This window comes from Archocentrus centrarchus, chromosome 21, assembly GCF_007364275.1.
Source record: "Archocentrus centrarchus isolate MPI-CPG fArcCen1 chromosome 21, fArcCen1, whole genome shotgun sequence".
In the NCBI taxonomy this organism is placed as follows: domain Eukaryota; kingdom Metazoa; phylum Chordata; class Actinopteri; order Cichliformes; family Cichlidae; genus Archocentrus; species Archocentrus centrarchus.
Genome location: NC_044366.1, coordinates 22909454 through 22936047, shown reverse-complemented (window position 1 = coordinate 22936047; position 26594 = coordinate 22909454). Strand labels below are relative to the sequence as shown.

Below are 26594 nucleotides of genomic sequence, written 5' to 3'. Positions count from 1 at the left end.
CTAAATGACGCTGGTAATTGCATCAAAACCTCAGTAAGCTCCGAGTTGTGCAGAAAACATGATTTTCTAATATTTAGAAGTGATATTCAGGTGTTTCCTTGTTTTCCTTTCAGACACTCATGATGCAGTTTTACGGTTCAATGCGGCGCCTACAGAAGGCTATGAGAGAGATGTAGGAAACAAAACCACGATCCGCATCATCAACTCTCAGGTAAGTGACGGTGAGGCTTTGGGTGTAAATAATAATGAATAATCAATAGAAATGCATCCTACTGAAGTGGATGTAAAAAATCGGGACAGACCCTTGATAAAAATCTAAAGAACTGTATTTTGTGATTCAGTCATTTTTCTTTTCAACTCAGTGTTTAGTTTTTAAGTTATCAAAAACACTAGGAACACCTGTTCAACTGCTTGTTAATGAAATTGTCTAATCAGCGAATCACATGCATTTAGGCATGAAGAAATGGTCAAAATGAGCATCAGAATAGGGAAGAAAGATGATTTAAGTAATTTTGAATGTGGCATGGTTGAGAAACTGCTGATCTGCTGGGATTCTTCCACACAACACATTTACTGGACAGGTGTTATACTGGTATCAGTGTCCTGGTTTAATTTACAAGCAGTTAAAGACGTTCTGTCTGTGTGTTTTTATTTGTATTTTGGCAAAATAGTAACCATGCACCCTTATGATTGATGTTTAGAATTTCAAAATAAAATTCACATTTCATGTGTCCTTTTGCAGATTTTGGCAAATCCGAAGCATCAGTTTAACACAAGCTCCATCTACAAGAATGTAACTCTGGTGGCCTGGGACCCCGCACCTTACACTGTCAACTTACACAAGGTATTTGTGGAACAGTTAGCAGTTTTAATAGAAGATGTGGTTCCTGTCACACTGAGGTGACGATGCACTGAGAGAAAATGAATTTAAATCATGTATTTAGCCAAGGGAGTGCAGAGGAATGTTCTAGTTGGTTGTCGTAGGAAAGTAAAAGCAGTGGTTATTGTAGACATGCACGCACTCGTATCCAAAACAAGCTTTTATTCAGAGTCCTCCTTCCATCCTTTTCCCCTTATCTCCTCCTCTTTTACATGCTTGCTGGTAATTGTAATTCAGTGAATGACCGGAGTGTGTGCAGTTAAAATATATTTGCATTCTGTGGGCAGCCTCCTCTTCCAGTGATTTAATTTATCTGGTGAATTATTGACATATCGATTGTTTTGTTTGTTTTGTTGTTCTTAGTTAATTTTCTGAAGGAGTACCTCTGAATGAACAATAGCACTAACCTTTAGCCCTTTCACTCAGCGCAGCGCTGCTAGATTTGCCCTTACAGATTACATCCGATTTGGCGAAATGGCTTGTTTAAATAAAGGTTGCAGAAAACAGCTCATCTGTTAGTTGATTACGTCGTTATGTAGCCGCAGCATTTGTCATTCTGCTCACCATGAGAATCAACAGAACTGAATCAGTAGACGCAGCAAGGTAAAGAACAGGGTTCTTGTATGTACACTGATGGGATTTTAATAAAGAACATGATGCTCCACCGACACCCGACCTTTGTCTCTGCGCCCGTGTTTTCAAGTTTGTTCTCATCTGATGTCTGTAGTTAACCTTTGGAAATACTAACTGGAAGGTTTTGTTGCTGGTGTGTAAGTTTCATGTAGCTTTTCACCCCTAAATGTAGCGTTCCTGCTCATGTTCAGTTTACTTTGAATTATCTCATGCTGCTCATCTCATGAAATTTGATTCAATGTGTTATGATTCTTAACTTTAAATATATGTTGTACAGCCTCTAAAATCTGCTCTCTGTTTTAATATCAATGAAACACATCATCGTATAATCACCGGCCACTTTGTTAGGTACACCTGTTTAAGCAGCTGTTTAACTCAAATATCTAATCAGCCAGTCGCTTGTACAGTGTTGATGTTTTATTTACCATGTCAAAACAATTATTCATCAGTTTGCTAAAAGGTGCAAAATGCAAAAAGAGGTGCAACGAGTTATAGTCCGTTACATAATCTGTTGTATTGTTTCTTAAAATATACATTGCCAGTAGTTGGTGCTTAATTTAAAAGCCTACAAAAACATTCACAATCAATTACAGTTATTATAAATTAGTGGAACATCTTTTATTTCATCTGCAAAGTGAGAATAGTGATTTCAGGCACTCCTTTATTTCTACTGTCAAACTAGAGATGGTACAGTTGATGATAATGGACATGTGCGCTTTCCTTGAATCCATTATGAGTGACTTGGAACACTGATTACATCTGTTTTTTTATGATTTGATCTGTTGAACTGTGTGTGTGTGTGCATGCATACGTGCATGTGTGTAATGTATCCCTACAGTATATTCTCTGTCTTCAATCACAGACATCATTGTTCTGAACACAGCAGTGCTGCACAGAGCATCTAATGATTTTTGTCAGACAATTTTCCGGGATGTTTTGACAGCCTTAAACATCAGTCAGACCTTCTGATTGACTCCAGAGACCTTTAATTTCCTGACAAGAAATAGTCTCTTACATAGAGTCTGAAGTATAACCGTCCTGTAACTACAAGACAGCAGCTCCTGGTATAGGTCACAGTGTGTATCCTGGTACGGGATGCTGTATCCTATACCAGGATACACACTGTGCACGCACACACTAACTGGCCGAGCATTTAGCTACATCAAGTTGTTCTGTTGCTATGGTGTGGATTAGAGAAAATCCAAAATGAATTCAAACTTCAAGTTCTTGTTTTTTGAAGTCATTAAAGATGTATGCTGTATAATCGTTCCACTCTGGAAAAAGAAAGAAAACATTAAAAGGCCAGAACTACCATGACATTCATGCTCATGATGAGTGGATGGAAACTTCTGGCCACAGTTGTTTATCCCTGGGTCAACAACAAAACATTGACATGAATAAAATATTATCATCCAAACCGTGAAAGCATAAGTAAAATTCAAATGCATTCCAGAGCCGCAGTTACTTCACGGCCAATCAACATGACACAAAATAGCAGTGAGAAACGTTTTATCTTTAAAGGCATTTTATGCTTTTAGAAGATTCACAGTATGAAGATACATCTGATTGAACTTTAGTCATGCAAATGAATGATTCAGTGATGCAGATGAATGCTCTGTCTGTGAGGTAGATACTGAGTGCCAGTTCATCAGAAATATGAAAGATGTTTGTAAAGAGTGAAAACATCTTTTCCTTCTCATCTTATGCTAAAACTGTTGCTGTTTGAATCTTCTTTGTTTTGAGTTATAGAAATTAATCCTCTTGAAAAGGAGATACCACAAATGATTTGAATTTTTAAAAAAAATTGAAGTTGCCTTATCATACTCATGGTCTGAGATTCAGCCTGTCTGCTGTGTCATCTCTTCTCAGTGGTATGCTAGTCCGGACTACAACCTGTTTGGCCCATACATGGAGCACCGCAAGCTCCATCCTGACCAGCCCTTTTACATCCTTCACCCCAGCTATGTGTGGCAACTCTGGGATGTGATTCAGGGCAACACACGGGAGAACATCCAGCCCAATCCCCCATCATCTGGCTTCATAGGTGAGTATACACTCACATGTCTTGCATTCATGCAGTGTGTGTCTGTTCCACTGCACTTGCCTCTGTATTCTTATCTTTGCAATTCCTTGTCTACTCCTAGAGCAGTTATGTATGCAAACACACACACACACACACACAGAAGCAAAGATACGATTTTTTATTTATTTTTTTATCTTCAGTATGCACAGTGACATTATCAGCATGTGGCAGGGCTATGCAAAGCACTTCAAAGCAGTACATTCACACAGGCAGTGGCAGGAATGTAGATATGCACTTCATGCTGTTGTCTTACACTATATAGTACTGTGCAAAAGTCTTGATTCTTTAGATCACTAGGAAATTGATGCATATAAGGCAATAACAGTTCTTTGAGTTTGTACAATTCTAACGAGGTTGAAAGTCAATATTTGGTGTGACCACTTTTATTCTTCAACACAGCCTGAACTCTCTGAGGCAGCTTTCTTGCAGTTTCTATAATTAGTCTTCAGAATAGTTCTCCAGGCTTCTTGAAGGACATTCAAAGCTCTTCTTTGGATGTTTCTGCCTTTTGTTCTCTGTCAAAATGCTCCCACACTGCTTCAATAATGTTAAGGTCTGGGCTCTGGGGATGCCAGTCCATGACTGATAGCGTTGTGTGCTTTTCTACCTCAGTATGCTTTTACTGCATTAGCAGTGTGTTTGGGATCATTGTCGTGCTGAAAAATGAAGGTGTTGCCAATCAGATGCTTACCACATGCTACTGCATGATGGATCAAAGTTTGATGGCACTTTTTTATGTTCATAATTTTAACAATTTTGACAAGATCTCCAACACCACTGGCTGAAATGCAGCTCCAAACATGACTGAGTCTCCACTGTTTTACAGATGGATATAGACACTCACTGTTGCACCTCTGTCCTCGCCTCCTCTGTACATACTGATGATGATTTGAAAAAAAAAAATTTCAATTTGGAGTCTTCACTCCATCAGACCTGTTGCCATGGATTTTCAGTCCAGTTTTTGTGTGATATGGCAAACCTCACTCTTTTCTCCCTGTTTCCCTTCCTTAAGAATGGCTTCTTGGCAGCCACCCTTCCACTGAGACCATTTCTGATGAGGCTTCAGTGAACAGTAGATGTGTCATTTTTTCCCCATTTCTTAAGGACATGACTTCCAGCTACTTTTCATCTGCTGTAGATAGCTGGCACTTCTTATTTTGTCTTCTACTTGTCCAGTTTCCTCAAAATTTTTTAGGATGCACAGCAAAGCCTGCTGAGAGATGCCAAGTTTTCAGCTAATAGCTCTTTGGGAATCACCTGATTCTTTGGGAATTGCCTTGTTGGTCCAAAAGGAATTCAGGGATTTGACCTTAAAAAAAAAAAAGAACACCCCTCTCTTGCTGTTACGGGATGTGCCTCCATTATTTGAGTACTTTTGGTTTTTAGAAATGGGCATTTTGTCAAAAATAATTAACAAAATTGCTTTTCATATCATTCTCAATATCACACCACCTCCAGCCTACTTTTACAATGCAGCAATTGCAAAGTTTGTTTTTAGTAGCAGGTATATTTATTAAAACAATTAATTCCAACAATAAAATCCAATTAAACTGGTGACAATTAAACCACAACAGACTGCTTATGAAATTAAGTTCACTGTTACAGACAAGCACGACTTGACTAAACTAACAACACAGTATTTATCTTGTCTTAATTGAACACACTGAGTAGTCAGTTGCATTAAAGGCTAGAAAATGTAGCTCTTAAAGCAGCAGCAACCTCAGTCACACATTTTCTGAAGGGGCTTAATGACACTTGCACAACACCAAGGAGATATTTTAGGACCGTTCCTGCAACAAAACTGTTTCACTTCATCAATATTTCTGCAATGTCTTGATTGAACACCCCCACTACCCCCACCCAGGTCACGCAACAGCATCTCAGTGAAAAAAAGTCAGTGGGTTGAGGTCAGCACTCTGACCTCACATATAACTTTCTTGATCTTGAGCAGATCCTGATCAGTCATGGTTCAAGATCCACAAATACAATAAAATACTGACCTCTGCTTTGTGTCTTGTTGGTGTCATTTAAATGTTTCAGTTTCACTGAATTTGTGCATTCTGTTTCCCAGATGTGCCTTTTAGTTCTGCCAGTCATCAAATTAGCATCATTTTTATTTGGCCTGTCATACTGAATACCGGTAATCATTGTGAAAAAATCTTTTTTTTCTTTTCCCCATGTTATTCTGGACAAAACCTGTATTCAGCTTTATAACTGAATACAGGCTTAAGTCATTGTCTCTCACTCCATTGTATCAATTTAATCTACACAAATACATGCAAAGAATCAAATTTGGTAAGACACACTAAATCATATCCAAAGAAGGCACAGCACAAACACAAAAGCCGACACAATTCAAATGAATGCCTTCATGCAGAACAAAATGTAAGCATACGCAACGATAAAAGCTGCATTAAGGACAAGCTTATAGGGAGTCAAGTTTTAGCTTTCGTCAATATTTACAGCCAAAGCAGCAGGAGAAGAGGAGGGAAAGCAGAGTTAACCAATGATTACATCAGTCCGCTTTCTGATCAAATCACAAATCTGTGATTGGCGGCAGTGACCTTGCCATTTACAGTGGCACAGCGGCTGACTACAAAGCAGCAAAGAACAGGCGCTGGGTTTTTATTTTTGGATAAAATGTGAAAGGAACAAAGAACATCCTGCCTTCTTGAAATACAGGATGAAAATAAGAATGTGTAATATACTAAAATCTGTCAGTGGTCATTTTCTGAAGCAACAAAAGCACATCAATTTGGAAACAGACTAAAACCTTGAATCCACTATCGTGAATATGTGCCCCTTTCTTTTTAAATATGTTTTGAAAAGACACAAAAACTTGGGGATAATTTTCCCTGAAAGTTCTCTCCTGTTTTGCATGTATTTAACAGGAAAAAAAAAAGGTGCCTGATGGTAAAACTGAATGCTGATTTCAGAGAAATCATCAAACATCATCTACAGCTATATCTACAGTTAAATACCACATTGGTGTATGTGTGTGTGTTCACATAAATTACATGCATTTCTGTAGTCATTTAGCACTTTTGTGTCATGTACAGTAAAACCAAATCTCAAAGTTCAAAAATCATGGACACGAGATTCCTTTGTCTACAAATACAAGTTTACACACAAGACAAAAAAAGCAAATTTACTTTCTGACAGCCTCGTGCTGCTGTCCACCTTCCACTGTAGTTCACATTCTGGCTGTAGCTTGTCCAGCTGAGTTATGCATGCGTCATTGTCATGGTGATTCTTGTCTGACACTCAGGGGCTGACCTCTGGAGGGTTTGTGTTCTTGGTGTCTGCGGTGCTGTAACACTGGTCGAGAGCTTCAGTGGAGATCTGGGCGGTGCAGGCCACAGTGTTGCTGTAGACTCTACGGTTAAGATGGATTACCGTAGTCTTGGAGGGCACTGAGGTGTTGCCCTTCTCTGGTGAACAGTGATCGCAGTGAAACAGAATCAGGAAACACCTGTAAAACTGAGAAGGGAGAGGCAGATAGTGGAAACACTGCACACCCACTCCCAACAAAAGATTTTTTTTTTTTTTCATGCATAAACTGTTGCCGTATCTCGCATGTGGTAAATAATAGGAGAGAGTCAGCTTCAGATTCAAGGGTGCTACTTGGACAAGTAGGCAGGAGAGTGTACACATGATTTCACTTGCTTGCTATAAATTCACTGGACCATTACCTGCACTATTCTCACAGAGTGCAGTCGAACATCACAGACTTTGTTCTATTTTGTGCTTTAGGGAGGTGGCACGTTAAAGACCATTCGGTGTTTGCACCGAGTGTATTTGACATTTACATTCTCATGTGTGCACCTGTTGGTTTTAATGTCCTAAAAAGTGCCGGCGTGCATATGTGAACTAAAATAGCCTGATGGTGTCTGCAGACCAAACACAGTAGCTGGAGTGTTTTTGTTTATGGCCGACAGCAGAAGCAAAACTGCAGCTAGAAGAAGGCACTTTTGGCTGCTCTCTTACTTATCAAAGGATCTCCACAGCGGATAGATCTGCATATTTTGATTTGGTACAGATTTTATGCCGGATGCACTTCCTGACAACAGTCCTCTTATTTATCTGGGCTGTAGGAGTATACAAGCTTGTGACCCCCATGAGGCTGGGTCTGTTTCCTCTCAAAATCAAGCTGGGGATCTTTTTTTTATCAACCACTACACTGCAGAGCCACTAGAAGGAGAACTACACTTAAAGTCTAAAGTCTTTGCCATTTTTTTTTCTGTTTATAGTCTGTGAATCTAGGTATATCAGCTGATAAGGTTTTGCAGTACAGCATCAAGCAAATTTGTCACCAAATTGGAAATATTTTCAACTGCACAAATTTGTGTCTTTACATAGATTGTATGTGTAATTGTACCACTTGAAAACTTCAGTTCTTGTTTGATCAGAGAACACCATAAGGTGTTCACCCTCGTCCCGTCCCCCCAATATGGAGCGGACATAAATCATTCATTTCGTGTTCTCACATTGAACACGTAGAGATGCCTGAGTAGAGAAAAGGAACCCCAGTGACCTGTTGTCGTGGCAGAGCAGGCCGCCTCGAGCGCTTGCTGGTTTGCTTCACTTTTGAGGTCATTTAGCACAGAAGTTGGAAACACTGTGTGGAAACGCATCATGCCTCAGAACTACAACTCAGTAATCAGTAACTCAAGTTTTCCAGCACTACCTGAATATCAGTGGGATTCAACAGAGGGAGAGTGTAGTATTCTGCACACATGGAATTAATGAGTGAAAAACAGCCATACCACCAAAGATAAGTGGAATAATAACGCTCTCTGACTATAGCACTCCTTGCTATGTGTTTCACAGTATTTCACAGTGTAAGAAAAATATTGTGCAGAGCTTACTGAAGCAGGCAAAATTGGAATCTTCATATATTATTCACCGAGTTAAACTTTTTCCGTCTACCCTTTTTTCAGCACAGCCGAACTTCACATGCTCCTTGCCTAGAATGTCTGCTTGTCCTTTGCACATTTTCGGATCTAATAGAAATTTGTCAAGTTTGTGCTAAATTCCTTTTCCGGAGACGTATCGGATGCCCGCGAGGCTCGTACACCTTTGATAATCAGGTTTTCCCCACCAGGCCATGTATTTATTATCGGCCCACGCTGATAGTGACCTTTATGAGGACTGAAAGTATTTACCTTATCTCCCAGATTTAAGAGTTTCTGTTTTGTGAATGTCACAGCCGGTGTGTAACGTCTCTACTCTGATCCCTGGAGCAGAAGAAATAAAATGGATGTCATTAACGTCTGTGTGGCCAAAAGATTAGATTTTGGCAATACTGGGCTGCTCCCAGGTGTGAATATGTGCAGCTGTGTATTTGAACAGTGTTCCTGGGGGTACTTCTCTTGCATTAAAAAAAAAAAAAGTACAAGCAGAAGCTTTGAGCATTATGGTCTTTTCTTCTTTTTTATAACCACAATAATCATATCTCATTTTTTTTATATTGTATTAATTTTCTAATGTTAAACAGTTCAGTGGTTGCTGCCTACCAAAATTAGTTAGCACGTGGGTCTATAAACAAGTCTTGTCTGAACATATTTTAAAATCTTCCTCCCGTATGCTGACATTGCAGGTATCCTCCTGATGATGGCGATGTGCGAGCAGGTGCACGTGTACGAGTACATTCCCTCTATGAGGCAGACAGACCTGTGCCACTACCATGAGCGCTACTACGATGCTGCCTGCACACTGGGTGCCTACCATCCCCTCCTCTACGAGAAAAGCCTGATCCAACGGATCAACACAGGTCCCGAGAGTGACCTCAGGAGGAAAGGGCGCGTCACTCTTCCAGGCTTTAGCACCGTGAACTGTGACATCTGATATATGAAGCCTCTGGCCCTCTGAGTCCAAACACACACACACACACACACACACACACACACACACGCTCACACTCTGGCCTTTTCAGGCTGACCAGGGGAGAGGTGCAATAATGCCACTGCAGACAAGGAGGCTGAAGCTTACAAGTTTCAAATAAGACCCATGAAGAGCATAAGCCATAGCCCTCCAGGGACGGATAAACATGGAGGCTTCTGAAAGACCTTGTCTTTATCACTATGGTTTACTTGACCAGAGGCTGGAAATTAGAGTCTCCAAGGTGGAGCTTAAAAAATAATAAAAATAATAATAATACATTTCTCTCTGCTTTAGCTGAGCCACGTTAGCTGTGGAGCCGACTAGGGTAGCAACGGATGATGTTTTAGACAAGTGAATTTTTAATAACTGGCTGTGTTTCGGTAGTGTAAAATCTGTGTTTCTCAGTAATATGGATGGTTCTCCACTTTAAGGGACTGTCACTCTTTATAACGGCAAATTGTATATATTGTTTTTTTAATACTGTTCCAAAGGGTTGTGAATAAGCAAATCATCCATGTTGAATGTCACAGGTACACACACAGACACACACACATTAAGTAAAAGTACGTGGAGAAGAATGCCAACTAAAAGAACGATAAGGTGGTCGAAGCAGCCACATTACTGTACATATTCCTGCAGAATCAGAAATTTTGTGTTATAATGAGGGGTTGATTTCATACTACTGAGCTTAATACTGAATTACTGTTCTGTACACTCTGACTGACAACCACCAGTTTTTTGTTTGTATCTAAGGTATTTTTTTGTTTTGTTTTGTTATTTTGGTGTGTGTAATTTAATCAGAGTAAACGGGGCCAAAACGGATCTTCAGAACAAACAGGTGCTCAGAACAGCCGTGACCCTGTGCCTAGCGGTCAGCTGAACACTTTCCTCGGGTTGCCTTGTGACTGTTCAGACACATGCAGTACGTACTCTAGCAGAACTGCAGTACCAATCAGTTTGATGTGTGGAGCAGTAGACATTTCTGAAGTGATGAACATCAGGGGATTCTCCGCTCTGCCTCAGCAATCACCAGCCCCTGTTTGCGATGGTCAGATCACTCTATTGAATGTAATTTTATCACTGCGTGTTGTGGCCAAACCCTTGCTGGAGCTCACCTCTGCGGGGTTATTTCTTTATTGCGTAACAGTATGAAGTGCATTCCCTGCAACTATAAATGTCTCATATTTCCTGAATCCTCTAATATTAGTCTGTACCTATCTGCAGCTCAGAGTGGAGACAATTATGAAAGAGGAAATTGGACCTGTACTAATCACAGATTTACTTTGTCTCCAGGTAGGGTGGATTTTATGTTTACAGAGAGCCAGTGCCATTTCTTCAGCTAGCTTTGAGGTATTTTGTCTGTGGGAACAAGGGCATTTTTTTTTTGTGTGCGTGTGTGTGTTTTAGTTTTTAACAGGTAGTGCTTGTGAAAACCTGAAAACGTAACAGAAATGTTGTTTTAAATAGTTTGTCACTCTTTTCAGTAGAAGCACTAGAATATAGTATCATGTAGATAATACTGGAACATAACAGGAGCAGGATATTATCTGGAATTTGTCAGTATTCACCAAAGCACGCTTTTTTTTTTTTTTTTTTAACTGCCCAAAGTCCCTTTTTTAACTCAGACAGGATCTGAGCAAAAGAAATAATTATGAATCTTTATTTTAAAAATGTTTAGTTCCATTTATTAATACTAGTATTTCATACTGCAGTACCCGGGACAGGTCACCAGCCTGTCGCGGGGCCATCACAGAGAGACAGACAACCATTCACACTCACATTCACAACTATGGCCAATTTAGAATCACCAGTTAACCTAACCACACTAACTGCATGTCTTTGGACTGTGGGAGGAAACCTACTGGATTTAATAACTAGATGGCTAATTCAGTAAATTACATACATGGCAAAAATACGTCATCACATAAAGTGAATTTCTATAGATCAAGTATTTGCTCCTTTTCCTGTAAATGAGAGATTGGACACCTGGCTCGGTAGAAGTTTATAGAAATATTTTGTAGTTGTTTGGGTCGTTATGCAAAAATGTAATTATTACTGTTAATTTATTTACTTCTCTTGAAAGTAAATACTAACACTGCTTTTGGGTTGCTGTCCAATTTCCCTCTTATTAGCAATGTAACATAATACCTTATACCGACGCACCTAATAACTACATATCATCACAATCTGGAGGACATAGACAAGATCTTTCTCTTAGTGCCCCAAAGCTGACAGCAGCGTTAGTGAAGCCCAGAGAGCACAGAAAAATGACAGTGATTGTTTCTGTAGAAACTGGCAAGCGCGTTCATCTCCCTGCTTGAAATCGAGCCTTAGCCGCTCGGTACGGGGCCATCGTATACTCAGCATCACGCCGAGGCCAGAAGCATTTCACCGGTATCTTTGTGTTAGCATGTTGCCTTTGCAGATGCTTGGAGAGTGGATAGCGGTCTCTAGCCTGGGCACAGTTTGCACTTTACCATCACATTCGTGTCCTTTTGTGCAATAATTTGGGAAAACTGTGTACATTTCTACTACTCTGCCACTTATGTTCCCTCACACATGAAAAGGCACATCTGATGTGGGTTTATTTTTTCTATTTGCCTAATGTGATTAACAAGAGAATTGTTTCATCTGCAATGTTATAACTGAATTTAGCAGCAGTAATGTCTCACATTGCAGCAATAGAAACTAATGTTATGTGATTACAGTAATGCATTACTTTGTACTCTATGGTACATTCAACCCTGACTGTAACAGAGGTTTTTTTTTTAAAAAAAATAGAGGAGGTGGTTTTTAGATGCTCAATAAAGGAATTGGGATTCATTTTAAATGCAGGTTTTTTTAACTCTTCTGTACATCTTACATTTCTCTACTGCGATAAATGATAAAACGTGCTTGTGATTGTAGCACACTGAAGGCGTGAACGCCCTGAACGTATTGTACATGTGCATTTCTCTTAACCAATTACTTTCCGATGCACAGAGCATGCAAATCAGGATCGGGGCAAGGTCTTAAACTGTCTGTGTGCTGTACTGTGCTGCAAATAGGCACCATTGTCTTTAATGTTGTGAAAGGAATTTGTGCTACAAGATTTTCTTTTGTTGAAGTGATGTTTTGCAGATTTTATTGCATGCTTGTGGATCACATCCGTCTGCAATGTGGCTCGCAGCTGCTCCGTGGAAGCGCTCAATCAGGTGCAATTCCTTCTGGCTACTTCATTTTTGCATCTTAATAGTGTGCCAAATTCCATCTTTTAATTGCGTTTCAGATGGGTGGGTTATTCATGGGATGAGGACTCAGTAACTGTAGGACTTCTTAGGTGCTCCTCTCTGCAAAGGTCAAGCTTAAGTGAATTTTCTGTTCTTTTTAAGGCCGGACATCGTAGTCAGACTTGACATTAATGTTTTTTGGTAGTGAAGTTGTGAGTTAAGAACATGTTTGAAGACATGCCTGTAACATTTTCCACTTTGAGCCTCCTTATGTCTGCTCTTTACTCTCGAGGCCTATTTTTCATGTCAATTTTTTAATGAATATTGTGGGGATTTCTGCACCACACTGCCTCTGAAGGATTGTTCAAAGTTAATTCTTTTTTATAGCTACCTTTCTGCAGAATCCTTGAAATGGGGAAGAGAAAAAGAAGCATCCATAACTGAGAATAATAAGAGTGATGATCCTGTTTCACTTTTAAGAGCCTTAGGGTGTTCTCCTTGATTTTTGTCAGTGAATTCTCTTATTACACTTGAATTGATATTTAAATTGAGCAGTTGTATGATTTCAGCTGTTGTTCGTCTTTTTCTACTGTGTAAATAAAGCTGTTGTACATGTAAAGTGTCTCGATTTTCAAAAATAACTTTGAATTTAGACATGCGCATACAAACAATGGTGACTTACCTGTTTATTCATGAGTATATAGATGAGAGGGTTGATGACAGTGCTGCTCTTAGCTAATAATGAGGGGACCACACTGGCCACGGGGCTAATGATGTTGGGTGGGCCAAATGTTGCCATCATTGCCACGACACCATAAGGCATCCAGCACAGCAAGTAGCAGGCTGCAGTGGTCAGAACCATAAACAGAATGTGGTACTCTCTCCTCCGGGCTGCAGTCTTTCGGATCTTGCCCACCTGTGAATATCAGGGAGAGAAAGGGAGGGAAAAAAATATACCTTATATCCTTGGAAATTTTAAATTTTGATTTCATGAAGTGCATCTTGTGTTCAGAAAACTTTAAAATCAAATGTCATATGTGCTGGAAGTAAAAGTCTTGCTACTTTTCACTGCTAATGGGATGCACGTGGTATGCAGCAGCTATCAAGCTATCACATCATTTGGTATTTCATGGAGTTCTTCCTTAATCATTTTGTGCATGCACAATTAAACACCATAGCCCACCAGCCCTCACCTCGCTCAAGATCCTTTTATGCCATAAATAATAACTGCATACATGTATAGATGGCAGAAGGGCACATGCAAACACGCATTGCAATTCAGACCGATACTCCTAGGAGGAGTGAAAATGGAACAGTGATGATAAATGTGACCTTGACCTTGAGCACAATTTCCATGAAGACCCATTAGATAATTATTGTGTAAAGTTTGATTAAATTCTGTAATAATCTCTCATATTCTGTAATAATACTGTAGAAGGACTAGCGGTTTGTGGATGGACAGTCAGTGGATACCTCCCCATGGGATGAGCTCATGGGTCCTTCGGCCAGATGGTTTAAAAAGGTTATTACCTACAAAAATGACAAACCTCTGAAGAACATGTCACACAGACCCAACACCCACCAGTACTCACAGTAGAGGAATTTCCACCTGACTGCAGATTTTTTTTGTGTGTGTGTGTGTGTGTGTGTGTGTGTGTGTGTGTGTGTGTGTGTGTGTGTGTGTGTGTGTGTGTGTGTATTAAAAATAATTAATGGGACTTCATTTTGGAATGTGCACTATTTGAGCAATTAATGAGGTACAACCAAAATGCTATTAAAAGCAGATCTGGCGTAATGATCGTCTGGAAGATTGAGCCAAAATATGGAAAATAATCCGTTAAGAGACGAAACTCTTATTGTACTTTAGGTCACGCAGATTTTGTAACAAATTAGCCAGAAATCAAAAGCTCATACCCAATTCCCACACAGTAAACTTCCTTATTCACCAGTTAATAAATTATATCAGAATTCCCACAAAGCTCACTGAGCCAATGCTTTCTCATAAATTTTTTTGAGACTCTTAATGCAAATAGTTCACAGTTTTAAAAACTTCCAGGGATTTGACCCACAGAATGATGGCGTAACATAGTTCATGAAAATGTAGTTACTCGTGCAGGAGAACGCCCAATGCGCTCCTGCTCAAGAAGCAAGCTGAAAGTGAAATGTCATCTTTTTCTTTCTGCGACTTTAATAATAATACTTATGTGACATAATTTTCCAGAAGATTGCTATTGATTTGTGTTGAGTCAGAGGGTAGAAAAGGGAAGCTGTTACCACACACCATTCCACATATATCAAGCAGTGTCAGTTCCAGGGATGTGGGGGGAACTAATGATACAATAAAACCATGATATATTGCTCACAGTTGCAGATTCTATAATACTTGATATGCTGCATGACAATCATTTACAATATATCACAATACCTGTGTAACAGAAATATAAATAACACTAAAGCAGAGAATATTTATTGACATGTGGTGTGTGTGTTACCACACATTTTACTAATGTGCTAATTCTGTTCATTAGTGCTCTGATTTGCTTTCCTCACTGTCAGCGCCGTCTGACAATTTTCCTCCTTCAAGTTTCAGCTTCACAGCACTTTAGGCTATGAACAGCAGAATAAAAATGATCAACTGTTGCAGCAATCTCCCTCTGTGCCATCTGGGAATCCTTGTGCTGACAAGAGGCGTGCAAGCAGCTCAAACAACTAAAAGCCACATATAGTGATGACATCACTTTTTGCCACCAGGAAGACAACAGCGAATGTAGAACTGCTTGTAAAACTTTATGGATTCAAAACTGATGATATTAGGAGTAATAATTTATAGCTTTCAGTCAAAGATGTGCAAATAAACTGCAGTGTTAGGACTATGTAATCCACGTACAATCCCCCCCCCAAACTAATATAGCCGTTTGGCCATGTTCTACATCATGTTTAATATCTTGTGGGCAATATGTCCCATTACACTGCCAACATAATGAAAGTACTGAGTTTTATGTAATAATTTTGCCTTTGTAATCTGCTGAAGCAAAGCTGATTGCTATCCAGTGTAGAGTTTTAGAGCTGTGTCTGCAAACCATTATATCTGGATTTAGTTAACACACTATCTTAGACTTATGTCCACTGTCAGTTGTGTTCACTGTCAGTGCTGCTGTGAAGAAGGAGGGATTTGTGTGATATGGCCTCTCTGTATTTGTATGGCAATGATGGAAGTATGCTTGTGTGCAGTCAGAGCCCTATTTTACACCTTGGTAGAAGCTGTGAACAGACTGGGAGGTCAGTCATTGCATTTAGTTTAACAATTATCTGATCCAGGAGAGCATTCATCATGAAAACTAACCTGATTTGTAGTTTGAGGTGTCTTGGCAACTGTTTGAAAATGTCTCTTTTCTAATTATCGCCTGAGGCTAAAATCTTCTTTGGGAGCAGACAACTATTTCATTTTTAATCCCACGAGAGACCACTGGTTAAAATGAAGAGCAAGTGTGAATAGTCATGTACCTCTTGTCCACCAACACAGTGTCAGTACCGGTGTGGACCCAGTTCTGCCTTGGTGAGTGGTGAGAACCCGCCCAAATTTTGACAGGTTTGAGAACTGAGAATTACGCAGGATTACTAGGAGAACCTGGGAACATTTCCATGGGGAAGAAAACTGTGATGAGCTGCCAATCATTGGTGAATTTATTATGGTAGCCTGTTCAGTAGCCACATCAGTCAGTCCAACTTTGGGCCCAGTTTTGTGGTTCTGTGCTGGTGCCAACTGTTTGGTACCAAAACCAGCTTTTTTTTTTTTTTTGTTCGTTTTTTTTGGGTGGAAATGTGTGGAATCAGTTCTAGATTGGGCACCGTTGGTGGAACAGCCATATAACTCCTTATCATTCTGACTCTACTGCTCAATAGTTGAAGGCCCCGCTGTTAACACAGTGAGGAAATTGTGTACTATATATACACAGCAACTTTGGAAGACAGTATGTTAACACTAAAGCTGGCAGTGCCAAACTGCTGGGACACCTCACTTTACACATATACCAGTATGATGGCTACTGGTTAGGAAATTAACTGCAGTATTACATATGATATTAAATCAGCCCTGTTAGATTTTTTTTTTCTTTTATATGAAGGAACAGCTCTGTGATTTGTTTAGTTTGGATGACCCACTGTTAAAATTTGTCTCCTTCTTGATGCATTTAGGAAATTACATCAAAAAGCAGCCGGACTGACTTGTTATCATGTGTGATGCCCATCCACTTTCCTCTCAGTAACTTTCAGCTTTTAACAGATTCCTTTGTCTGATAAGTGTAACTGTGCAATTTTAGTGTTTTCTTCATGAAACCTTGAATATTTTCAGCATCTTGAAACTTTGATGAGACATGGTTAGAGTAAGTGCAACAGTGGGGGAAATAATTATTTGCTCCCCTGCTGAGTTTGTAAGTTTGTTCACTTAAAAAGAAATCAACAGTCTCTAATTTTTATGGTAGTTTCATTTTAATAGAGAGAGATAGAATATCAACCAAATTCAAGCCATAAATGGATTTGCATGTCATTGAGTGAAATAAGTGTTTGATCCCCAAGCAAAACATGACTTAATTAGTACTTGGTGGAGAAACCCTTGTTGGCAAGCACAGCGGTAAGATGTTTCTTGTGGTTGGTCACCAGGTTGGCACACATCTCAGGAGGGATTTTAGCCCACTCCTCTTTACAGAAACTCTAAATCCTTTAGGTTTCTTGGCTGCTGCTTGGCAACTCAAAGCTTCAGTGTGGTTTGAATCAATGTCATGTTGGAAGACTCATCCATCACCCATCTTCAATGAAAAACAGCCCCAAAGCTTGCGGATGCTGCAAGATTTCAATCTATTACAGCGTAGTGTGCTACCAAAGGTGTTGTGGTCCCAACTGCTTTCAGATTATTAACAAGCTCCTCTTGTGTAAATCTGTAGCACACAGATTACACTGATTGTAATCTGTGTGCTACACGAGCACACAGCCAATGTGAGTCGGAATTCTGGCTGGGCTGCAGGAGATCAAAAACTGATTTCACTGAATGACATGTAAATCAATTTATAATTTTTATGTAATGGATTTTTGGTTGATATTCTCTCTCCATTAAAAAAAACATAAAAAATTAGAGACTGTTCATTTCTTTGTAAATGAGCAAACCTACAAATTCAGCAGGAGATCAAATACATTTTCGCTCGTCTGTCTTCACACACATATGAACTTGAGTGACCTCCTATTCTTAATCCATAGGGTTTAATATGATGTCGGCCCACCCTTTGGGCCAGAAGAGCTTCAACTCTTCTGGGAAGGCTTTCCACAAGGTTTAGGAGTGTTTATGGAAATTTTTGACCGTTCTTCCAGAAGTACATTTGTGAAGTCAGACACTGATGTTGGCTGTGAAGGCCTAATTCATCCCAAAGGTTGAGGTCAGGACTGTTTGCAGGCCAGTCAAGTTCTTCCACACCAAACTCTCTCATCCATGTCTTTATGGACCTGCTTTGTGCACTCTTGTGCAGTCATGTTGGAACAGGAAGGGGCCATGCCCAAACTGTTCCCACAAAGTTGGGAGGATGAAATTGTCCAAAACGTCTTGGTATGCTGAAGCATTAAGAGTTCCTTTTACTGGAACTAAGAGGCCGAGCCCAACTCCTGAAAAACAACCCCACACCATAATCCCCCTCTACCAAACTTTACACTTGGCACAATGCAAGCAGACAAGTACCATTCTCCTGGCAACCACCAAACCCAGACTCATCTATTAGATTGCCAGATGGAGAAGCCAGAGAACACGTCTTCCCTGTTCTAGAGGTGGCATGCTTTACACCACTGCAACTGATGCTTTGCATTGTGCTTGGAGATGTAAGGCTTGGACATAGTTGCTTGGCCATGGAAACCCATTACATGAAGTTCATGAGATCTGATGTTTGGAGGTCTGTTGTGATTGACTATGCGCCTCAGCATCTGCATCTGCATGTGGTAGGCATTTTCCATTGCCTACCACTTCATGGCTGAGTTGCTGTCATTCCCAATCACTTCCACTTTGTTATAATACCACTAACAGTTGACTGTGGAATATTTAGTAGTGAGAAAATTTCACAACTGTACTTGTTGCACAGGCGGCATCCTATCACAGCACCATGCTGGAATTCATTGAGCTCATGAGAGCGACCCATTCTTTCACAAATGTTTGTAGAAGCAGTCTGCATGCCTAGGTGCTTGGTTTAATACACCTGTGGCCATGGAAGTGATTGGAACACCTGAAGTAAATGATTTGGATGGGTGAGTGAATACTTTTGGCAATATAGTTTAATTATTTCCCCCAGTGTATGCTTCATGCTTCAGGGACAAACATATGTGCTGTTGTGCTTGTTCCTACTTCAGGCAAAAATCTTTAAAAAAAAAAAAAACACGTCACTCTGTAAATAACTGAAGACAGAGTGTTGATGTTTTTCCATTTAAAAAAAATCTAATTTTAATTGGTCTGACCACAGTTTGCCTCAGAACACTTTTAATGAGTTCAGGCCCAGAAGGCAGTGGCATTTATATACTTTATACTGTTGATTTATATATTTTTCTCTTGGCATGGTAATGGTTTACTTCATATTTGTGGATGCAGTGTTGAACTGTATTAACTGACAATTATTTTCAGAAGTCCTCTGGTGTGCAGGACTTTGCCGAACCATTCTACATATTTTTTGTGGACTTTGACAAAGTCCTGTGGGAGTGTGGTATGCTATGCTGGGGGATATTTCATACATCTGTATTCAGAGCCTGGCTCACATTGCCAGCAATAAGTCATACTTGTTCTCGGTGGGTGTTTGTCACAAAATTTGGTCATGGTTTGGGACAGAATTTCCAGGTGCAGCCAAGAGGTGGAGGGTGACAGGTTTGGTGATTTCAGGATCTCGTCTCTGCTTTCTACAGATGATGTGGTTCTCTTGGCTTCACCGAGCAGTGACTTCCAGCTTTCACTGGGCTGGTTTACAGCCAAGTGTGAAGTGGCTAGGATCAGCAGCTCCAAGTCTGAGGGCATGGTTCTTAGCCAAAAATGGGAGCAGTGCTCACTTGGGATCAGGGATCAGTTGCTGCCCCAAGTGGAGGAGTTTAAGTAGCTCGAGTCCTTGTTCATGAGTGAGGGGAAAGTGGCGCAGGAACGCAACAGACAGACTGGTGTGGTGTCTACAGTGATGCGGACACTATACTAGTCTGTTGTGGTGAAGAAACAGCTGAGCATGAAAGCAAAGCCATTGATTTACCAGCCTATCTACATTCCTACCTTCATCTGTACCCACAAGCTGTGAATAGTGACACAGAGAGTGAGATCATGGATACAAGCAGCGGAAATGAGTTTCCTCTGAAGAGTGTCTATGCTCAGCTTTAGAAACAGATTGAAGAGCTTGGAGGGCTCAGAGTAGAGCTGCCACTCCTCCACAACAAAAATAAAAGCCAGTTGAGGTGGTTTGGGCATCTGACTAGAATGCCTCCTGGCTGTTAGGTGAGGTATTTTGGCTTGGTCCATCGGGAGGAGGCCCTGGGGCAGACCTCTTTGGAGAGTTTACATGTATTGGCTGGCTTGGAATGCCTTAGTGTATCCTGGAAAAGCTAAGTGGTGGGCGAAGGGAGGAAGGTCTGGTCATCTCTGCTTAGACTGCTGCCCCCCCACCACCCAAACCTGAATAAATGACAGAAAATTGATAGATGGACATTTTACATGTCACAACTCTTTGTGCATTGTAAAACTACATAATTTTCTTTTGAAACCACTACATATACACAGAGACCCCATGGTGTCTTCTTATCAGCACCAACATGGAGATACCTGCTTTAATTGACCATAAACCTTCAGTTTATGGTCAAATTGTACAGTTAGATATAATCTTTGATTGGATGTTTCAAAGGGAAAATAAAGGTAATGAAGTTGAAATAAAACTAGTTTGTGTCTTATGACTCACACAGAGTTAATTATAGTTGGAAGCCATTTGAAAAAGCTGCTTATTGATACCGGGGGTCAGTCTGAGTTTCTGAAGTGCTTTAAAATCACTATATTAAAGCAACTAAAAAAGCAAGAAGATGGTTGAGTGGCTTAGGCTTTGTCTGAGTCATAATGCTGTGATAATCCTTAGCACTGCTACCCTCCTGCTGCTCTCAGGAATAAATCTAAAGCACTGGGAGTTCAACAACTTTTACTTATGTACCTAAGACAAGTGAAGCCACTCTCTTAAAAAAAAAAAAAAAACTCCTATCCACCAGTCACGACCCTATATACTTTATATGATGCATGAGAGTGGTTGCTGAAAGTGAAGGTTCGGCTCTGTAATCTCTTGCTTTCCTTGGAGCAAAATCGACTTCCACGCTTTAGTTAAAAAAAAACCTTTTGTTGTGTTTGTTGTGTGCAGTCCCTCAGTTCTTTTTAAGGTTAGAAATACACACTGCCAGTTCACTCTATTTAAAAGGTAATTACTGCATCAGTTTCAATCATAAAGTGCGCTGCTTCCTGTATCATGTCCGATAGAAGCAACAGACGCCTCTGCAGCATTTCCACACCAGTTTCTATCTCCATATTTCCAAACAGTGCACAGCACGGGAGCAGCAGATATGGCAGCATCCTACCACTACTCATTTTTTATGGTTACTGCTATTTTGCATTAAAATCAGCTTGACTTTAAGAATTCGTCTGTATTCAGCTCACCAAAGAAAAGTAAACATGATTTGCTGACTGATTCTGCACAAACCCAAGTAAATGTTTTTTTTTAATTATTATTATTATTTGCCTTTATTTTTATTTAAATGAACAGGAGACATGCAGATATTGTGATTCATCAACAAACTCATTACAAACCTCTGCGTGTGTCTGCAATATGACTGTGCTGAAAACATATCTTCTAGCAGCACTGTGTTCGCTTCCATTAGCTGAGCAGAGCAGTTCTAACTTTTCTGGGACGGACATCTTGATTTATAGACTGTCAACCACATCTGACATTTACTGTTGATGTACTTAGCCAGAAAATTCTTCAAACTTCATTGTGGCTTTGCAGAAAATCTCATTGATGGCACATCATGTCATCTTTCAGTTTTTTATCACTTCTGTCTGTGAGATGTCTGAGATGGATGTGGCACATCCCAGATTTTAAACGTGACTGACAGAAAGCCGTTCACCTTTCCAACGTGATGCCACGTGGGTAGAATTTGTCCAAATGGGAAACTGTAATGGTGAAAAAAAATCTAAAAGAAAAAAATCTACATGTTTTTCAGGTGTATTCTAGCTTTTCAGTTATCTGGCTTCATGCACCCTGTGCAAATTGATCAGCTGTGCAGATTAGATTTTTTTCTTTTTCCAGTTAACAGTGTTGCTGTCTCTTAACTTTAGCCTAGCAACTTTAGCATTAAAACTAAACAACTTTGATGAGGGGCGGAGGCATCAAGTGGGTTTTCTTTTGTTTTTTTTAAGGCAGCAAAAATAAAAATTTGGGCAGATATGAATATTTTATGGTTAATAACAGCAGCTTTATCCAGCTGACATTCATTTCCAGCTTGGAAAATTTTTTTCTGAAAAACAGTCCTGCTGGGCCTACAAGACAGGTTAGGTTGCCCACATCGTCACATTTCTTAAAGGGAAAACTTCTGACAATAACACTGTCACTCCACCTCAGGCTCTCATAGGTCAACTTAAAAGATCTGAGTCAAGCTGAGGATCTTCTACAGATGCATCAAAACATGAACTTTCAGGGGGCAGGTCTTGACCAAATTAATAGAAAAAGAATCTGTGTGTGGGTTACTTTCTTCCATTCTGGGACACATACAAATACTTTGAATAAAATAAGGAAAAATGGGAATGAAAGGGGGAAGAGGATTAAAAATGTTTCTGATCTATGCAGTGATTCAAAGCTAGGCTCAGCTTCAAAGCCCATCATATTTCCCTATTTCCTGGTCACTGTGAAGACCGAAAGACTGCACTTTCGCACATTTTGGGGCATGCATTTTGCAACTTTTTTTTTTTTTTTTTTTAGCTTCAAACAGCTTAGCTTTTTAATGGTTATTTTAGAACTTTTTTCAAGTTAACAATTTGATACCATTCAGTTATTAAAAAGCAAACAACCTCTATCACCATGTTCAAAGTCTGCAGTGTTTGGTATTTAAAGGTGAGGGATCAGTCTGATTCCTGAAATAAAAAATGGCATAGACATTTACATGCACGCAGATAGTGTGTGACTGTAAGTGTTAATGACTGATAGCTAATATGTACCTGTTTGACTGCCCAAAGCAGCCTGCTGTAGCAGTAGATCATCACTAGCACAGGCAGACCCAAGCAGAAAATGAAGAGGCAGATGATGTAGGCGTGTGACTGGGTAGAGTTAGCGGTCCAGGAGACAGAACAGCTTGTGCCTGCCCCCTCTATGCCATAGCTGCTCCAGCCCAGTAGTGGAGGCACGGTCCAGAATAAGGAGTACAGCCAAGAGCCCCCAACAGCTATTAGGGGTTTACGGTAGTCTGGCCCACGCTTGTTGTAAACAGTCAGAGTGCTGTAGCGGTCATAGGAGAGGATCACCAGCGAGATCAGCGAAACAATACCTGAGAAAGAGGTGGAGGTGTGAGGCTGTAAAACTGGCTCAACAGGACATTAAACATATCTACAGTATGAAGTGAAGCAAACTGTAACAACTGACCATCATAAAAATCCAGAAAACAATATTAAAGAGATGACCTTGTGGAAGAGATTAGTTTAAAATGCTGAATGTTCTTTTCTTAAAAGTGAGGGGATCTTAAAGTGATTGCAATTAATCCCACAAAGTACATAAATGAGCCAATACATGAGCCACTAAACTTCAATCATAATCACAAATGCCAATGGCATGGTATTCATGGGAAATTCAGGAGAGTAACAGGTCAATAGCATTAATCGCCTGGAGACCAGGTCTCTATAAAATATTGTGCCACAGTGTAAGAAAGAGCTTTCAGCTCCTTTTCAGCTTTCTTTGCTTCCAAATCCAACTCACTAAAACTGAAATTTAGAGATCCTTGAGAATGAAGCTCAATCAAAGTGACTCATCGTGTCTGATCTTAATACCTGTGGTCAGCCGGGATTTAAACACTGCGCTAATGGATTATCACGCCAAGCGACTTCATCAAAAAGACACCTTCATCGGGCTAATTAATTAAAAACACTTCTTTGAGGTGTTACAAAGGCTGTATACTGCGTCATTTGAAATTGATCATCTAGTAATGAATTACATTTGGCTAATCACTATCAAATATAAAGACTGACTATGTGTTCTTCTAAAAGCCTGCTATTTTAAAATGGGTAAAACATATTAACCCAATTATATTAGCCTAGAAGTAACAAATGCATGGTTCAGGAAACAGACACCCTGTCTACCTTCAAGGTTAGGTTAAAACTTTACTTTTTAATACAGCTTATAGTTCGGGCTGGATCAGATGAGCCTGAAGCATCTGTTAGCCTATGCCACCAGAGGTTCAGGCTGCTAGGGGGCATCCAATGAAGTGCTGAACATTTCTTTTCCACTCCCATCATTTCTCTCTTTATGCATCTATTTGGCACTACTGCATGCTGTTTTCATTAACTTTAATCTATTCTGTCCTGTAGGTTTTTTTGTTTGTTTTTTTGTTCTGGTCTCTAATCTCTGGTCTCTGGTCACTCTGAACCTCTGAAAGGAGTGATACAGCAAGAAGGCAGAGAGGATATCATTAACATCTTCTTAGAGTGGTTGCACTGGGAAGGGAAGAGTAACCTGAGGGTATTACTATTGATACTGTATACAAGTCCTGCCTCTGTCCTACACATGACCAGCACTCAGTGCTTCCCATAAGAAAAAAAAAAAAAAACCTCAAGAATCCATCAGAAAGGCTGTCAGGCCATTTAATTTGGCCTTTGAGAAAAATCATAACCCGGAACAGAACTGGATCCCATGCTGTCTGCACCATAGACGACATTATTTCATGCAGATTTTGGTGGTAAAATTGTTGACTTTCCAATTAAAGCTAAGGAATGACTCTCCGTTTGTTGAAGTGTAATGCATTCCAACATCATGGTTGGATTAAGTGAATGTTAACACATTTCTCAGAGCATCAACACCCTTTGAAATGGCCCCAACTGCCTCACATTTCAAACCCAGCCCTAAGACACATCAGCCAAAGTAATTTTCTCTCTGCAGTTCATTACCTTTCTCATTTTCACAGATTGCAGAGTGTTACTATGTTATTAACATGTGCCAAATTGAAGCTATATTACACAGCAACAGTCAGAAGCTCACCATAGATGAGACAGGCCCCACTGGATTCACTGGATTAAGTTAATGTTAACACATTTCTCAGCGCATCAGTGCCATCTTTCTTTCAGTAAAAAGTCCGGAAACTTTTGGTGATCATTAGTGGAGTGTAATGACAGGCCCCGAGTCTTCACATACTGTTGTCAGTCTGACACATTTGAACCATTAGGATATGCAACTTTAACAGAAATTGTTCAACCGACTGCTTGCTGCCTTAATACCCTGCCTTCAAACTTTGTTAAAGATGTTTTTATCTACATGGTACCAGATATGCTTCAGGTAATGACTAGCTCTCTCCAATAAGGCAGTTCCACTAAAGCTCTTAAGACAGCATCAAACCACCCTTAAAAAAAAACCCTAACATACAAGATGCCTCATTAAAAGGTAACTACAGGCCAAAAATCAAACCTACCATTTCTAGGAAAGATTATTGAAAGGGCTCACAACAATTGCATGTTTTTCTAGTATACAACAACCTTTTTAATGCCATCCTGTCTGGATTCCATCTGCACCATAACATAGAAACTGCTCTCTTTAAAGTAATGAACAATATTCATCTAAATAATGACAGGGCAAAAATGTATGTTTCTGGATTACTGTGCTGCACACAGACTGACACATTCAATCATGTCATACTGATAGATAGATTAGAAAAGTGGGTAGGAGTTACTGGCACTGCGTTAAACTAGTTCTGATCATATTTACAAGCTAGGGACTACTTTGTGTCATTATGAATCTGAATGAATAAAACTTATATATGGAATTCCTCAAGGGTCGATTCTTGGAGCTCTACTATTTAACATATTGTTAAGGTCTATAGAATAGGCAGACCAGTTGGAGTGAGGAGGACCCAAATGCAGACATGTGGAAGCAGACAGAATTTTACAAAACATTCAATTCAATTCAATTTTATTTATATAGCGCCAAATCACAACAAACTGTCGTCTCAAGGTGCTTTGTATTGTGGGTAAAGACCCTACAATAATACAGAGAAAACCCAACAGTCAAAACGACCCCCTATGAGCAAGCGCTTGGCGACAGTGGGAAGGAAAAACTCCCTTTTAACAGGAAGAAACCTCCAGCAGAACCAGGCTCAGGGAGGGGCAGTCATCTGCTGTGACCGGTTGGGCTGAGGGGAGAGAAAAGACATGCTGTGGAAGAGAGCCAGAGATTAATATCAATTAATGATTAAATGCAGAGTGGAGTATAAATAAAGTAAATAAGGTGAATGAAAAGAAACAGTGCATTATGGGAACCCCCCAGCAGCCTAGGCCTATAGCAGCATAACTAAAGGATGGTTCAGGGTCACCTGATCCAGTCCTAACTATAAAATAGAGAGTTTTTTAAAAGCACTGTAGTTTTCACACAGCCATACACATTCTTCTCAGTACATACACTCACATCACCCCCCCAACACGCTGAGTGGGAGGAGGGGGCGGGCGGGCCTTCTCACACCCCAGTTCCATGCACCCCGCCTGGGCTGGGGACTGGCTCATTGTTCGGGGCTGGGTTGGCTGCTTCCCTGGGTTGCCGCTGGCTTGGTGCTGGTACCCGCTCTCCCACATTAGGTGTCCATGTATGTCACATGTGCGTATGCATGAGTGTGTGACTGGTGCATGCGA

The 26594-nt window shown here is 40.1% G+C and overlaps 2 protein-coding genes across 3 annotated transcripts in view; one reads left to right on the top strand and one right to left on the bottom strand.

The window, feature by feature from the left end:
* Nucleotides 1-12248, top strand: part of st6gal2a (ST6 beta-galactosamide alpha-2,6-sialyltranferase 2a) — a 44278-nt gene extending 32030 nt beyond the window's left edge. Inside the window, exons 4-7 of the mRNA XM_030757871.1 lie at nt 114-211; nt 743-844; nt 3383-3557; nt 9196-12248. Coding sequence (XP_030613731.1) covers nt 114-211; nt 743-844; nt 3383-3557; nt 9196-9443 — 623 coding nt within the window. The 3' untranslated portion in view covers nt 9444-12248. The remainder of the gene's footprint in view (nt 1-113; nt 212-742; nt 845-3382; nt 3558-9195) is intronic.
* The window catches only part of tmtops2b (teleost multiple tissue opsin 2b), a 36684-nt gene continuing 14831 nt past the window's right edge, over nt 4742-26594 (bottom strand). Inside the window, exons 2-4 of one of the 2 annotated variants that reach the window (XM_030757872.1) lie at nt 22932-23257; nt 13371-13604; nt 4742-7076 (exon numbers count right to left, since the gene is read on the bottom strand). In XM_030757872.1, the coding sequence (XP_030613732.1) occupies nt 6861-7076; nt 13371-13604; nt 22932-23257 (776 nt within the window). In that variant the 3' untranslated portion in view covers nt 4742-6860. The remainder of the gene's footprint in view (nt 7077-13370; nt 13605-22931; nt 23258-26594) is intronic. The other variant, XM_030757873.1, reaches the window with a different exon arrangement.